The following is a 17,282-nucleotide window of genomic DNA, read 5'->3' on the forward strand; positions in this document are numbered from 1 at the left end:
AAGCTGTACTCGAGTTAAATACTTAGTGGCGCAACTTTCCTAATAGGTATAGCAATGCAAAAACCCTTCGAGTACGTAAATACGTAACTTATTATTTCCCATTATTATAGCTTTATTGGTAGGAGAGAAGGCGTTTTTGTTTTTACATTTTGAACTTATTTCCTAGCAACTGTTGAAAGTTAAGTCAGGTTATTTCGTTAGTGTTAATTGGAAAGACTGGCGGCCGAGCGGCTCCACCGAGATCCGCTAAATGTATAAACCATGTTCTATAACGAAGTACGTGTTTTCGCACTTCGTTTCCCACTTCGCTCCGTAAACACTGTGGCGCAAATTGTGATTGATTAAATCACAATAGGAAAGGGTTAACGGTAGCGAGAATCGAAGCCACCGCCGGCAGTCGGACGGGAACGGGGTGTGCCCGGCCCCGAGCCCCGACCCCACGCCGCTTCCACGTATTAACGTACGAATGTTCTTATTCAAAGCAAATTACAGCGAATAAAAGAGATAAGGAGAATTAAAACCCCACGGAACAGATGTCAGATTGACGTACGTAAGTCGGCACAGTATATTATTAGTATAGAACCTAGTGTTTAATATCTTTTCGAGTGACCCCTCCAGGTCGGCGGTCGTTACGGGGTAACGTCTTTTACAAGAAAGGGTCGCGACGGAATATAATAAAGATATTCAAAGAGCAAATACCGCAAAAATATTCAGTTCAGAATTGTGTACGAGAAGCACGAGGTGTGCACGCTGCTCATACCGACGGACGGTTGAATTTAACCGGTTTTGACCATCCGACGATTTCGGTTCGATTCCTTGTAGGTAGGTAGAGGTACTCGGCTCACGCGGATTATCATTTATAATGTTCATACCGTATTTACTACTTTCCCTGTAGAAGCCGGTTATGGGTAGGTACTTGAGTTATGGGAACAATAAAATATCGCCTGTAGTGGGCACGCGGAGAACTCGTTGTAATGCTCCGTCCGCTATAATTTTTGTTTACGGTCGCTCGTCTGCCACCATCCACTATTATATGCCACTAGTTTGTCGGCGGTGACGTGTGACGTGTGACGCAGCGCCAAGTATATAAATGTAACACAAATATAATAAAGAGGTAAAGCTTGCAAGTTTAGATGTAATTTCACGAATGGAATTTCAGGATTAACGTAGGTTATGTACATATTATAAAATAAAGACTAATTACTTACCTAAAAAAAAAACGAAATATAGGTAGTCGTATACCTACTACAGTTATAGGTTTAGTATAAAAAGTTGAATTCCTACATTTCTTACAGTAGATGTCCAAAGTGAACGTCGTCTGAACTATGCGAAAAATAATATCGTAATATACTATTCTGTAAGTTATATTGACCTACTATTTAAAGAAAATAATCGATCTATCAAACAGAAATTAATATTATATTGATATAATGAACGGTGTGCAGTTGTGTACAAAAGCCCTCGCCGGTACGTCCCGGGCTCCCGGCGCGCCCCGCCCGCGACCTCGCTAATAGCCTAATGACACAGCCCGCGCTATGACACTGATTTGACAACACACTCCCTAATTACAGACACTGCATGCCACAGACAGTCTATACTGACACAAATGTCGCGTGACGGGGACGACACAGTCTTGCTATAGTATTAATTACCGAGGTTCCAGGTGCCACAGTCACACCAGAGTCCCGCGATCATAAATTGGTATCGATCTTAACGATGTTACATATTATCGTTCGTGATTAATATTAATGTATGTACTCAATGTTTTGCCTACCAGACACCTAAATTTGACAATTTCTGCCTACCTGAATTTTTGACTTTCGATGTTTGGTAGGCAACACATTGTATAAACCAGGGGTTCCCAAAGTGTGCGCCGCGGCGCCCTGGTGCGCCGTAGAAAGTAAAGAGGGGCGCCGTGAGTCGATCCTCTAATCATTGGACACCACAAATATTGGCGTTTTGGTCATCGATTCAAAATGAATATCCAAATTTAACATCCAAAGCATTAAAAAATTTCATTCCGTTTGCAACATCATATCTATGTGAAGTGTGTATCTGGGTTTTCAGATGTAGCTGTGGTAAAGAACAAATATCAGATCAATGTGGAGCAAGAAATGAGAATAGCAGTGTCAAGTGATATTCCCCGCTTTGAAAAACTGCGCGGAGATCACTTAGCTCACCCTTCACATTGATACAATCGTATTGAATACATATCGTATTTTATTTTTGTTATCCTCAAGTCTTTCTTGTTGTTTTCCGTTTAAATTATTTTATAACAACGTATTGTACAATTTCATATTGTGGTGTTTTAAATTCGTTTCGATCAACCTAAGGTAACTACTATTATTGTAGTTACCTATTTCTTTCGACTGTCTTCTTCAAATAGTTAGCTAGGACAGGGCACAGGGCGCCGTGAAAGAATATTAAACTTGTAACTGCGCCGCGGGTTACAAAAGATTGGGAACCCCTGGTATAAACTGATCTTAATAACGGGCGTACGATATATTATATTTCAATCATCGGTTTATTTATTTCCTTAATAGAAAATAAATAAACCAAATAATTACATACCTATTTTACCTCAACGCTTATCTCGTTCCGGGATTCGTAACATAATCCGTAACATAATCCCTCTATCATAAGGGATAGACGAGCACAATGAGTAACCGTAGGATACTAATATCCGCAGTAATTACCCCGAGGGGCTCGCGAGAAAGGGCGAGCGATGTCGCGGAATATTGTATTATTAGATCAAAGCCGAAGTTTGTAAAGGACGGAATACGATAGTTGGCGAGATAGCGCGCGGAGCCAGCTGCCGCGGTCGCAGTGGCGCTACACAACAGAGGCGGGGCTCGTTTTACTATTACACCCGGTTATCCCTGAGGAGATAGGTCAAGGGCGCAGGCAGCCAACCTGTTGCCTGTCAATGTTGATCAAACATTCTTTCCATTGTAAATAAATTATTATTCCATACTTTAATGAGAGTTTGATGATGATTTCGACAATACTGTAAGCAGTTAACAATTCAACATTTGAATATAGCGTAACAGCATTTTAAGTCTTTTTTAACAGTCATTTTAGTGTCTTGAAAGTCTTGAATATATCTATGAAAATAATTGACGCTACATGTTCTTTAGCGTCAATTATTTTCATAGATATATTTGAAATCGGTGTAACTTAACTGACTGAACGAGGCAACATTGCACAACTTAATCTCGTAAAGTTAGTAATGCACGCACTAAAATTGGATAAAGGGCTTCTATTAAGAGGGGTAGGTGTTATTAAGGAAGGATTTTTATTTTTGATATTACTAAGTGTATTAACGTCTTATTGTCTCGGAAAAACACCAGAGGTAAAATAAGGTAAGTATGAAGTTTAAATCGGCGTTTTCATAACAAGCACTTCAAACATTTGAATTAGATTCAAAATAGAAATAATGAAATAAATATGAACTTTTTTGTAAAATGAACCCGGTAAGCGAATTGAATAAGAAAATCCCCTAGTTTAAACATTTGCTCACGTCCACACCCATTCACGCAAACTCGCCCCTTCTGGCTCCGAACCCTCCTCGACCACACGCGGTCAGCGCATGCACCTGAACATTCGCACGAGTTACCTGCCCACTGCTCAGGGCTCAGGGCTCGCACGTCGACCGACCCGCACTAATAATTGTGTTTGCACAAAAATCAAAATTACACCTATGTGTATATTTATGGCGGTCCACGATAGTTAAATATCTATAGCGGATGGATAAAAACGTTTCTCTGACTGTTACTGCTCTATCAATGACAAAAATGTTCAAAGTTTATCCGAGATAAACGATAGATAACACTTGACTTTAGTTAACGAATCCCTTCGAACCATTTATATTTTATAGTAAAGACGATGTCATAAAACTATATCTATTGATTGGAGTACCTACTTTCTACCTTATCTGTATTACGTATTATCTGAAAATATAATTTACGTGGCCTTGATATTGCAGCAATTCGATTACAACAAGTATGACGTAATGCTGAGGTTACTTGTTTGTTGTTATTTTGTTGAACCTTTTCATATTAAAAATTCACGTTCCCACGGTTTGTGAGTTGCTCGAGTGTGAATTCGGCGGTTCCCCAGCCGCACTTCTGACACACTCGGCTTCATGTAATGCAATGTTTAACCTTTTCATCCCATACCGTACTAATCTGTTTAGTTAAACGTCGATTTACTTGCCTGCAATATTATTTTATTGTGGTAGTCACATATAAACATCAACAAAGATCAACCGGTCGAGCGGAACGGCCGGCGGCTCGGGCCAGCGCCACACGTGGGGTCGGGTGCACTCATTCGTATACATTTGTACATCGGCGTACGTGATGTTGCCGAGAGAAGCCCCGCTCGACCCTGGCTCTCGCACGAAGCGATCGCCGGCAACAAATATTTCTGGTAAGTAATAATAAATACATGCACCGGCTCGCCCGGCCAGCTCCGGCGCCACACCTGCAGGCGCAGCTCTCGCTACGCATACAATTGCTCGTGCCTTACAGATCGTCAACCGATTAAGTGTAACTTTTCACAGTCAACTTCCCGTGATGCATTTGACGGAGCGGCATACTGAAACGAGGATTGTGCAACCGTGTCAGATTAGTTGAAGCGTTCGTGTCAATTTTATAATTTCCAACAATTAGCGTTTCCACCCTCGTTCGATTGCCTCGGGGTGAGTGGATCGCCGGGAGCGAGCCGGAGCAAGTCGAGCTTAGCTCGTTAAGTTGTCGAGAGTTATCAGTGGAGCGTCTCGTGCGTGCGCCGACCATGTGGAACTTTGTGAACAACTCGTAATGTGTTTATGGTTATGGCGGCACTAGCTGCGAGCAGCCCCTCTTTCCGCGCCCCCGCCCCGCGACCCAGATCCAGCGAGTGGGAGCTTGTCTGTCTGCTAAATAGGACACTCGGTACCTTCGTCGTTTTACATTGCATAATAAATTCCCTCCGACCTAGCCGTTCATCGTTCCCTATCAACCGTTCCTTTGAGTTCCATAACTTAGATATCATAGCAATATAATGATAAATCCCATCATTCGTAATCAGATTCACGTGTCTTTATAACATAACATTGTACGCATTTTTTATATTTCATATTATACGAGTATTACCTACATAACGAATTACATCAATTAGTAGATGGTAATAACTTCATGAATTCGGATTTGGTAATAGAATCCCGAGTAGCGTCGACGGCTGAGAGGGCAGCTCGGCAGCGCGAGGGCGCGAGGGCGGCGGGCGCAGGGAGCCACGTCGACCCAATACACTCTTACAGGTGGTTTTAGATAATGCTTTTGGTAATGGTTGTATTTTTCGCGTCTATCCCTTGTTTGTTTGATATTTTTTATATTTTGTCTTTTAAACCACTTATGGAATGTTTTTATTACAATTAAGGTACTCGTATCAGTAGATGTGACGTAAAAATTAAAGATGATGAACGCTGCAATATGTATCAGATTGTGGCTCACCATGATACTCGTAATTCCAAAAATATATTATTTTGTTCCATGCGGGCGGGTCTTTATGAACTTTTAAATTTATTTTTAAAGACTTCTTAAATAATGATAAGACTTTCTGGTTACAACTAATTATTTTATTAAGCTAAGAATAATCCCTTACTGGAACTATGGGTACAGAAACCGGTAAATGTTTCAATTGCCTCCATATCAGGGTAAACTGAAACAGTACTTTCGGTTAGTTTAATCTACTTAATTAAAATGTATGAGACGGTAAAGGAATGTTGTGAATATATTATGTTTTGTCCGAAATTATCACTGTTATTTCTTTGCTAATAATGGTGAGTATGGTGACCCAGAATATTATGACAATATTAGAAGTTAGAAAATAGCGGCTCGCAGGAATAGAAATACGATTTTAAATGCCCCCAAATACGTTTGTTTCAACCGCTCCGCACCCTCGCTTTAAATATTTTATCAAACAGCGAAAGCTCTAGCTGCGATAGGCAAGTAGGTACCCACCCAGGACGACTCAGGTCAAAACACACTCAATGCAGGGTATTCATAGAAACAGTACCAATAAGTCAAGCTTCAGAATACACAATACAGTTACAACAATATTTAAAATAATAACGATTAAAATATTAATCGTGAAAACGATTTACATGCAGGGATTCTAGTTGAGCGACACATAAATGCCTATATACGTACGATACGAGAGGGGGGGTATTTCCGCCTCCCAGGACAAAGCTGCTATCACTAACCGTCTTCGAGTTCTCGGACTTGTTTTAATTGACATATGTTTTAAAGCCAGTCTATTCGTGAAGTATTTCAACAGGCCGGGATGTGAGTAGCGGCCGCTCGCGCCGGCTGACTCGAGCTGCGTCCATTCACGCCGACGCGCGTGCCGCCGTGTCCTCTCTCAATGAGGATATTGTTATGTATAGTCTCTGCATAGGTACCAACCCGTTATGTTGCTTACATTTAAAATTAATGTTTGAAGGCTAAATAATATATCATTAATAGTAAAATGTATCTCAAGGATACAAACATAGCACGCTTCACTACACGCCTACAATATGGAGTTGCCGGAGTTGCCGGGGTTGCCGGGGCAACTGCGGGGAGATCGATGCTTCTCGACGCCAGCATAAATGTGAGACGGGGCGACGACGGTCTCGGATAATTTAATTTGATTTTGTTAGATATTAGTCCTGGCCGCGATAGGAATGCTGGAAATTTAAATATTATAAGTAGTCCATAATATATGTTATGTAAATTTTATGACAAAATTACACCGATAAATTATTAATATTATAAAATATCTGTTCTGCTCCGTGTACAACGAGTTAGCCATTCCAATGAGTTATTTGAACAAATATAAGTTGGATAATGATGAACTTTTACGCTACAAAGGGCTCATTTGAAATATGCGTACCAACAAAATTAGCGGAGGATATTTATGCTGTTGTATTTGAAATTTATTTTCTATTCGAAAGGATGATGAAAATGGTCAGAAATTAATATAAGTATGTCGTTGAGAATAAGCTGAGCCATGAGCGGCGGGCGGCGGGCGGCGGGCGCGGGGGGGGGCCGCATCGATCGCGCCCCCCCCCCGCGCCCCGCGCGCACCACGCCGGCGCCCCCGGCCCCCCCCGGCCCCCGCACCGTACTACGCCGTACGCCCAATTCACAGCTCCGCCGCCACCTGCTGCTGCCTACTACACTTACTATACTCATACTATTGCACGCTAATACTACGCTCCTACGAGGAGGCAGTCTTTTAATCGCGTCGCTGCCCGGCATCCCGGCAACAAATTTTGGAACTGGAAAATTATATGCCGGGTTTCCAAATTTTGAATTTCCGGAATCCCTTAAAGAGGTGTCGTGAATCTTAATCCGTTTGGACCCGCTTGGTAGCACTCATCCTGCTATAAAATTTTGTTACTATAGTCCGATTAATAACTAGGTGTCCAAAATGTAAGCATACGTGTTGACCTATAATAAAGAAAATACGTTTCAAATGGTAGTTTCTTATTTTTGACGATATTAAATTAATACAACGATAATAAAATAATAAATAAATTAAGATCAATTCAAATTTTCCAATATTTTTATATTAACTCAATTTCGTTTCATACAGTCATAGATTAGTAAAGATTACTCACTCCTAATAAGAAAATGTACCCAGTTTTGAGAATTGAAATAGTTGCGTAAAAAAGTTTTGCCACGTCTCCGTGCTAAAATGTCCCTAAAATATTTGAAATAATTATTTATTTATTATGTAAATTACGCAGTATTAGTTATTTATTCGTAAATTTTCTCTAAAAATGTTATTATTTCTTAAGAATTAAAAAAAAAAACTTACTATAATAGGCCGTTTGTGGCTTTATTCAATATCAAGGCAGCGAAGGCAAACGTTGCAAAACTTTTTTACGCAACTATTTCAATTCTCAAAACTGGGTACATTTTCTTGTTAGGAATGAGCAATCTTTACTAATCTATGTTATTTTAGGTTTTTAGGATTATTTTAGGTTTTTTTACCTACTACCTTTAAAAGTAAATGGAATATGTTAATCGAACTACATTATAGGTACCTACTATCAGTTAAACCCGACCATCTATCTATCTATCGTCGTATTTTCGATTTTGAGGTTATGTAACATTTCGGTAAATAACTTCAGAACCCGGGTGCTGATCTAAAAAATAATTATTGGTAGTAGTATTTGGTTAATTATACATCGTCCACAACAAGTTTCAATTTGATGCAACTCTAGACGGCGGTCCATACTTTCATGGGCATAGTCCTTTCATACAAAAATTATTGATCGAATTATCGCAACACATGTAATAAGTATAAAACGCTAACCTAGAGACCATGCTACAGTGCAATTTAGCTAGTCGAATGTAACTCTATCGAGTGGAAGACGGCGCATAAACAAACCATTCAATAAGTGCAATGTTACGAGTGAAATCCAAACGCGCAATGTTGCCACAACACCTACAATTGATAAAACGCTTATCACAAAAAGAGCGCGGAACTGTCGCTAAACAATAGCGGCAAGTGACGAGCGGCTCGAGGGGGGCCGCGGGAAGTGAGCAGCCGCCCGCCGCCGCCCTGCGCCCAGCGCGCTCAGCCTCCCTCGCGGCCCCTTGCTGATCACTTCATGACACCAATAAAATCTCATTTAAAATGATATTCTGCTTGTCTAACGATCGAATCTCGTTACGGAATCCCCCTTTCATGTTTACGACTCGAAATTACAATTTAAACAACGATGGTGACGTACAAAAATAGAACATTTCACATGTATTCTTTTCGTGCCTCTGGCTGCTACTGGCGTCGAATTAGACACGCAACGAACATTACCATCATCCTCGACTCTTAACTGTCCTCCTTTCAAAATTAGAAGGGTAGGTATTCCGTGGTTCCAAGTTAGCCAAGTAATATAAATAACGAGGTGATTTTTACATGTCCCTGGGCAGTGGCGGATTTACCAGCAGGCTGAGTAGGCTTCAGCCTAGGGCGGCAGATTTTTGGGGCGGCAAATTTGGGGACTTTTTTTTTGCTACCTCATAGCAATGAAAAAGATTTTTGCATGACGGTTTTCTGGTCTTCTGATGCCTTACAGATAGAAGTCAGCAACAAATGTTGCCGATGACTTTGTATTCTCACTTGTCATTGCATATTCCGAGAGTAGCAGACTTCCATATTCTGTAAAACAGCTAGTTCGCCGCTCCCAACCAGTAATCGGCCTCTGTACCCTCTACCCACACTTTTTATTAGTGAAAAGAGTGAAATTGCAGAAAATGTATTACATATATTTTCCTCTTCTTACTGTCATTGCAGAAAATGTATTTCATATATTTTCCTCTTCTTACTATCAACCCATACATGCCTGTCCTACTACAGGTTGGAGCATGCGAAATAAATGGTTTGTATATAATTTTGTGATATAAATTCGAATATAGTAAATAATGTAGCGAACAATTTGACCGATTTCAATCTTATGTATCAACTATTATGTGTTGAACATGCACTAACTTTAAAAAATTCAATTAGAATTTAAAAAAATACCTTGAACAATGATAGAGGGATAGTCAGATAGTCTTAAGTAAAAAAAAAAAAAATCTCTGAATGCGGTGTTTTTTAACTCTACAATGTTATCACCATATTCTCAAATCCAATAATAGTGTGAGTTACCCTGGTTACCCAGGTTACCCGAACAAATCGGGGCGAAAAACGAAAACAACATCGAAACAAAAGAATATAAGGCATGTACGAAACTGTAAAACCACGAATTTTACGCTTGCAAAAAACACCGCGTCGTGATTAAAGACGTTCTCTGTTCTATGTTGTGTGGAGCAGGGATGTTGCTGATGGAGGTTTTTACTATATCAGCGGATGCTGATGCTGATATTTAAAAATATTAAAACAAAACTTCCAAACTGACAAATTTCCAAGAAAAGCGCTTAATTACTCCCAACTTTCAGAGAAAAGTTAACTTGTGAGCTAACAATTCAATTTTTTTCAAAGTTATCAAATCGTTTTATCGCGATAAACATACGTGAAGATGTCAGTTGTCTTGTCGGTCACAATTTCTCGCCGTAGTTTTTGCGTGATACTGTACAAAGGGAAGTATTCACCTTACACATTCTTGGAGCAAATGGTTTTCGATCTCAGTACTTAATAACAGGTATATTCTTTTGGGTGCTTTAACTTTGAACGATTTGTGAGTCCCTTACGAGAATATTCTTTTTGACAAATACTACACTATGCAGTATCTTTGTTCAATAACTTTTCATTAGAGGAGGCATTATGAATTAAATTCTTAATTATTTTATTAATTGATTGAACTATGATCGAAAGTCACGTCTAACCAAATTACGTTGACGAAACAATCAAATGAGGGAACAAGAGACAACTTGTGTATGTTAACTGTCTGTGATTGGCTCAAAGTCCACGTGACTTATGCTCGGTTCCGCCTTCAACGAACATGATACGACTTGAATGTCAGCATTAAATATCAGCATCTTTTGTTGCGGATGCGGATGCTGATGCTGATATTAAAAAATATGCTGATAATCAGCTGATGCTGATGCTGATGCTGATATTCTCTACAACCCTAGTGTGGAGTTAGTAAATGAAATTTACAAATTTATGAAATATAATTATCATTGTAATTAAATTCCCCATATTAAAATTGTGAGTAGGAGTGTCGTGATTTTTTTACGGGCACCTCCAAAATACAGCTACAACAAAGACAAATAGTAACGTCGCGAATTTTAATAGACAAGGCCTAGGTTGGTAGCGTCCTGCTTGTCCCTGTAGTTCCGGGACCAGAATAGGGCTACGGTATCCCCTGATGTCGTAAGAGGCGACTAAAAGGGGGCTTCCGGGGTTGCGGGTGGCAAGAGTGGGAGCTCGAACCGCCCGGTCTGCGGCCCCGGGGAGGACGGCGGTATGTGTGGTCGCATACCGTCGTACGCACCAGACGGTGTGGCAAGCGTCAAGCTCACCTGGGCGGGGCCCGACGGGGCAACTCGCTAAGAGGACTCCGGTTGCGTTCCTTTGGAGATCCCGGAGGCCTCTACGCAGCGCCGAGGACGGCCACCGGAGTGTTTTAGTGCGGTAAGAATCCCACATAACTCTGCGTCGCTCTCACGGCACCTTCCGAAGGTTACCCCTCAAAAAAAAATGGTAGCGTCCTGCTAAAAGGAACAAAACGGCCGTTGAGCGACCTCGATTCGAACATTCGACGGCCAACGACAAGGTCATTGAGTAACGACGAGTATTATTTACATAAAATCGAATCGAATATGTACCATTTAAATGCTACCTACGTAATATGGAATGATTGAGTTTTGATTAGCTCAAAAATATACCTAAAATTATTTTATGTGGAATTTCAACGAAACTTTTGGATTAAAAAAATGTAAGACATGACAATTGTAGAAGCAGGGGTGGCAAAGACTGTACAGCCTAGACCTTAATTTTTTTTAAATCCGTCACTGTCCCTGGGAATTTAATGACCCTTTCACAAGTGTAGGACTCACATAATTGAATACCTAATTAACTAATAAAAACGTTACTCATGAAAGAGCGACGACACATTATAGAATCTTTCGTAGTAGTAGCATTTCAAAGTAGCTAAATAATTACAGAAAACCAAAAAGTATATAATGATATATTTTTTAAAAATGTATCTAGTCGTTATATCTTTGGGGAAACTACGTAAAGTTTTTTAATTAGTTTGAAGAATAACTTTATGAAACAATCCTTCAAAATTGATAGTGCATTAAGTTAGAACAGTGAAAAATTCCAAGTTCAAATAGTTATTGAGCAGATATTCTATGTGAGCAGTTGTGTCCAATTTTTTTATCAATTTAATGCTTTCTGCATAAATACAGCAAAAAATACCCAGTTTCTTAAGTTTAAACATAAGTAAAAATATTTAGAAATAAATAAATTTTAAGCGTCTATTGCCTTAAAAATTGTAAACTTTTGTATCGCAAATAGGCTTTAATATTAGTATAATATTAGTGCATTATGCTTACCTATAAAATATTAAACGTAATATTAACGTAACTTAACGCAACTTACAGAGTAATTTAAACGTAAATTACTTAGAAATTAAACAGAGTAATTTTTTTAGTCAATGATAGTAATAGTAATAATAGGAATAGTAATATTAGAGTTAACGATTGCTTCAAAACTTTGTTCATATTAAAAAGTTTTACGAAGAGCCATAGACATAATAAACTATAAATAAAATATCATTGCTAAGAGCAAAGAAATGTGTGCGGCCGCGCGGCTCGCATGCACGTGCAGTGCGCTGACTGCGCGGTGCGTCCGAGCGGGTGGAGCGCAATTACGTGTCACCGCGCGGTCGCCAGCTCGCCACTCCCGTGTCATTGCTCCGGCTAACCTACTCCTACGACTGCGTACTTGTGCACTCATTGGAAACATACAAATACAAACACGAACCGCAATCGCAATCGCGTCGCGCTCGGCCGTGGACTAAGAGCGAGCTCACGGAGCTGCTTCCACGTACCTACCTGTATAAGTACGTTACCCACTTACACCATTAATTATACATTGAATAGTTTTATCTGTAAAGTTTTACGATGAATGCGAGCAATTCATAGTATGGAAAGCACCTACCTCCAGCCGGCGGCCGACGGCTCTGCGCCGCCCTCCTTCAGCTGCGTGGTGCTGGCGCTCTGCAGGCTCGCCACGTTCACGCTGAAGACAAATATTTAACACAATTAGACCCCAGTACACGTCAATATCCCTATGCTTGATTTTAACATAATCAACTGAGGTTGATCGCCCCTGCGGATTACCTTGGGACGCCTCGTATAAGTATTTCTATCTGACCACATAGACTCAACCAGAATACGACGGATAAGGTACAATTATGTCGAATATGTACACGAAAGCAATGATTTTAATTATCGCCACCCATAGCTTAAGTTGTATCTATATTTCTATTATTTATTATAACCATTTATTATTATACCGAGTATATTGTTATAAAAATTAATTCGCGTTCCTCCAATCCAAATATACCTCTAAAAAACAGAGACGAAATCGCTGCCGTACGTCGGCAGTCTGCAGTCAGCAGTGTCGGCACCGCTCGGAGGAGCCGGCGCGGAGGTCGCGGAGCGCGGAGGAAGCTCCTGCACCGCTGTGCAGCGAGACACCCGACACGTTGTCGTCACAATGGACGGGGACGACAGAGCGTGTTCGCGGAAGCGGCGCGCGCGTGGCCCCACACGTGTCCGCCGGTGAATGCTGTTGTTGTTTTGACTCCGATGAATTAATGTCGTGAAGTAATCGTTACACAACGACGCCGCCGTCTCCAGACTCGCCAGAAACTTCCACGATTCGAGTAATTTCTTTTAAACTTTTCCACCGAAGTTTTCTGACGCAATAAATTCTGACAAAACTTGAAACAATGTTCTTACGAGGTAATCGAGCCTTATTTTCGTAACTTTTCGTGTTATTTAACTTTGAAACTTCGTATTTAGGTAACTTTTAATTTCTGTTACAGATAATTATCGTAACAGGCAGTCTCTGATATCAATTCTGCCAAGATTGGTAGTTAGGTAGATTTAATGTCAAAATAACAATATAATATGGTACAAGCATTTTTTATTTAGGTACCTATTTTATTTTAAAACTGACAAGACTTGCTTGCAGGCAATCAACGCGGGAAGTTGCATTTTCGGAAGGGTTTGGGCTGAAAGTCAGTACCACAAATTTTTTACGACTTCTACGAGCTGCAAGACTATTGTCATGAACTTTGAAGTAAAAGTTACACGTAATCATTTAGATCGTAACTAATTGGGGGGTTTTAACTTGTAAGGCACGTTTATTATTATCTAATTCTACTTTTACTATTGTAAGTTTAATTTATATTTTACCTATTTCTGCCTCATAACAGCAGTGTTAAGCGCTGCTGTGTTCTGTTTTGAAGGGCGTGGTAAGAGAGACATACTTTTCCGAGGTGTTTCAGGTAGGAATATCTAATCCCATCTGGAGTTGATTACAGATGTCCCTGGGCGGCAGTATCCACTTACCATCAGGTGAACTGCATACTCGTCTGCTACTCCTACATTAGGTATAAAAAATAAATAAAACTTAGTATTATTTACCTAAGTATATCTCTTTCTTATGTAGATATGTTAAAAATATACCTATATTGGTACTAAAGTTCAAAGATATGTCTTATCTATCTGAAGCTATATTTTAATACCTAGGTTCCATCACCGATTTAATAACGCCATAAATAAGATTTTAGCCTTTCAATCCGCTTTCCATTTTTTTAAAACATTCACATTTGTAGGGTAAGTTATTACGATGGACATAATTGTTTAAAACCAAAGCTGCCACAGACGGGACCCCGAAGGTGCCGCAACAAAGGCCGGGGGCAGTCGGCGCCGCGACCGACGCGCCACAGTCGCGCCACACTCGGCCGCCACTTGTGGCGTCGTCGTGAGCCTCACTCGCACTGTCCTAGTACCTAGTACTAGTCCTCGTACCCGGCACAAACCTAAATTATGACACGGTCTGCGTTTGCGTACCTACTCGTGTGTGTGTGGACGTATAAAAGTATATTTTTAATGTAAAATTACCGAATGGTACACGATGAACTTTGATTATTGATTAAAACTACTCCTGATATTATTGTTATTTACGTTTTTAATCCGATAATTACGATAAGTAATTACCTTTCATCCAATTAACAAAGTTTATCCAACTTGCACGGTTCACGACACGCAAGTTGCTCTGATCGAGCATGAAATATCATGCAAATTGGTAGCATAAACGATTAGTTTGGAATATTATACGGAACCATTTTAATACGCGGTTGGCATGCACATTTCGAGTTAATATCTGTAAATAAGAATCAGTTACCGGAGGGTACTTACATTTTCTTGCTGGCGACGGAAGGCTCCACGATGAGCGGCAGGCCGCAGTAGGAGTACCCTGAGAACATATCACGCGCTGTAATACGAAACCTTAAGCTGTACGTATTAAAAAACAGGTCATAAATCAGTAAGCCGTATTAAAAATACTAAGAATGTTAACTTAAAAGTTAATCGATACACAGCAGTGGATATTTTTAATAATCGTACGTTACGGAATTTGTTAAAATTGGACATTTACAAAACATACATGACGTGTATATCATGAGGAAGCATGTACAACAGGTGATGAGACCGGCTTTAGAAATTTGCTAAACACGAATAGATACAAATATTAGGTACGCCTGGCCGCCCCCGGCTCGCCGGGGTGTTTATTAGCCCGCCACCCGGGGTGGGGAATTAATTGTCAACTTCGCTCGCCACAGACGTATCGAACTCCTGTTGCTAACGTATAAGTCTTTCAATAATTTCTCCCACCGGCGGGGAAGTGCTCCCTCGCCGTCTTTTGCTTGGACGGTCCGCCACCTTTAATTACTATAAGATTGGCTCGTTTACCTAATACGACACGAATGCGTATGTCTAATACGACGAAAAAAGCGATCACTATAATTTACTATTGATACTAATCAATCTTTTTTTTTCTATTACAGAAGTAGCTAGCTGTAAGTGGCAACAGTCTACAGATGTCACGTTTTTCAAGTTGAAATGCTTCGTATAAGTATAAGTAAAAGTATAAGTGTCTCTTCTTTATCACACCATCATAACAGACCATTTTCATTTTGAGCACAACACTGTATAATATGAATTATTATGGTATCATGGCGGAGAAATCAAATTAAGAGGCCGGCGCGGGGAGGGACTCGCCAACGAAGTTACCGCCGCCGCCGTCGCTCAACGCGGATGTTGCCTCTCCACCTGCTCCGCAGCCTATGAACTCAAATAGGATGGAGGAGGCATTTGTGACGGAGATGGCATTTACTTAATATACATCTACTATGTATGTCGGGTGTCATGTTAAGAATGAATATAAAGTTACCGTGCAGCTTGTCAATGGCGCGGTCTGCGGCGCTCTGGTCGGGGAAGTCGACGAAGGCGTACCCGCCGCGCTTCACGGAGATGTCGGCGACGGCCAGGCTGTGCTCCGCGAACAGCGAGCGCACCGCCGCCTCGTCCGCCTCCATGGGCAGGTTGCCGATGTACAGCTTGTTCATGGCCGACACGCTCTTCAGCTGCTCGCTCATCTCCACGCCGCGAAACGCCACCACCGCGACGGAATAACGGACAACGGGGAACAGGGGGAATCGGAAACGGAAAATATAGCTATATATGTGCGGGATGGCAGGAGTCGGGACGGACACTCGCGCTTCTTTTGTTTTGTCTCACACTCGATCTGACGCCCGCTCGGATTTCGAACCTGTCACTATAGTTTAGTTTTAATCTCGGTGGTCGCGGCGCGGGCCCGAGAGACGAGGTCGAATATCTACTTTTTTATTTTTGTTTGATTTCAAGTTGTTAACCGAATAAATTAATAATTATTACCAAAATCTGTTCAAGTAGGACGGTGCGACCGCGTGCGGCTGTCACATTGCCGATGAGGGTAGAATGTAACTATGAACGAAATGGTCACGCGATGCGCCACTTCTGATCGCAGAAGACATTTTATTGCGTTTATTAAGTACATAACACTGGCAACACTACCAATAATTGAATTTTATAATATTAAATGTTTAAATACAAAAAATATGACTATGTATAAATAAATAATTAATCAACAAATATTTATTTTCTAGATAACTACTGTCAATAAATATTTTTGTATAAGACGATTTAAGATTACTATTTTAGTACACTGTAATATATTGAAACAACAAGATATTTGAGGTTTTGATTTAATGTCCGCAACCCCAACAACTTCAGAAGCGGGATAATCTCGACGATTCAATTAAAGCCTTAAATCTCTTAACAATATATAAGAGCAGGTCACGACTCAACTAACTAGAAACGTCTATATTCCCCCTTTTTCCTCCGTGTTTTTCGCGCATCAGCTCATTTTTTATTTTATTCCAGAGTGCCATAGGTACCAGCAATAAAACCCGAATGCAAGGTTTTTAACCCATTCTTTTTTTGTTTTATTTAAAATCTAAATTAATATGTAACCTTACACCACCCTGATAACGTGTGTGACCCTCATACACGCCTCAATTGAAAACCTTACACATTATGCTTATTATTTTATTTGATAATTCATAATGTAACATTGACATGATATCATAATAATAGTCCTCTCGACAGTTGCTTGGTACTCGTGTTGTCGTGTTGGGGTTCGCCTGGACGCAGGGCGGGCCGACTGCAACAGCGACTGCTTCTGTA

The 17,282-nt window shown here is 40.5% G+C and overlaps 1 protein-coding gene across 4 annotated transcripts in view; it reads right to left on the reverse strand.

Moving 5' to 3' along the window:
• Imp (IGF-II mRNA-binding protein) overlaps positions 1 to 16,393 on the reverse strand; it is a 98,048-nt gene extending 81,655 nt beyond the window's left edge. The window contains exons 1-3 of one of the 4 annotated variants that reach the window (XR_012102401.1): positions 15,949 to 16,388; positions 14,916 to 14,973; positions 12,643 to 12,723 (exon numbers count right to left, since the gene is read on the reverse strand). Coding sequence is in view for 3 of the 4 variants with exons in the window: in XM_073074245.1 (XP_072930346.1) it covers positions 12,643 to 12,723; positions 14,916 to 14,973; positions 15,949 to 16,153 (344 nt within the window). In the remaining variant the exon portion in view is untranslated. Of the gene's footprint in view, positions 1 to 12,642; positions 12,724 to 14,915; positions 14,974 to 15,948 lie in introns of all 4 variants that reach the window. The other 3 variants (XM_073074245.1, XM_073074244.1, XM_073074248.1) reach the window with 3 other exon arrangements.
• Positions 16,394 to 17,282: the final 889 nt, after the last annotated feature.

This window comes from Epargyreus clarus, unplaced genomic scaffold (genome assembly GCF_041222505.1).
Source record: "Epargyreus clarus isolate Ecla_fem2 unplaced genomic scaffold, WU_Ecla_fem_2.2 ptg000007l, whole genome shotgun sequence".
Lineage (NCBI taxonomy): Eukaryota > Metazoa > Arthropoda > Insecta > Lepidoptera > Hesperiidae > Epargyreus > Epargyreus clarus.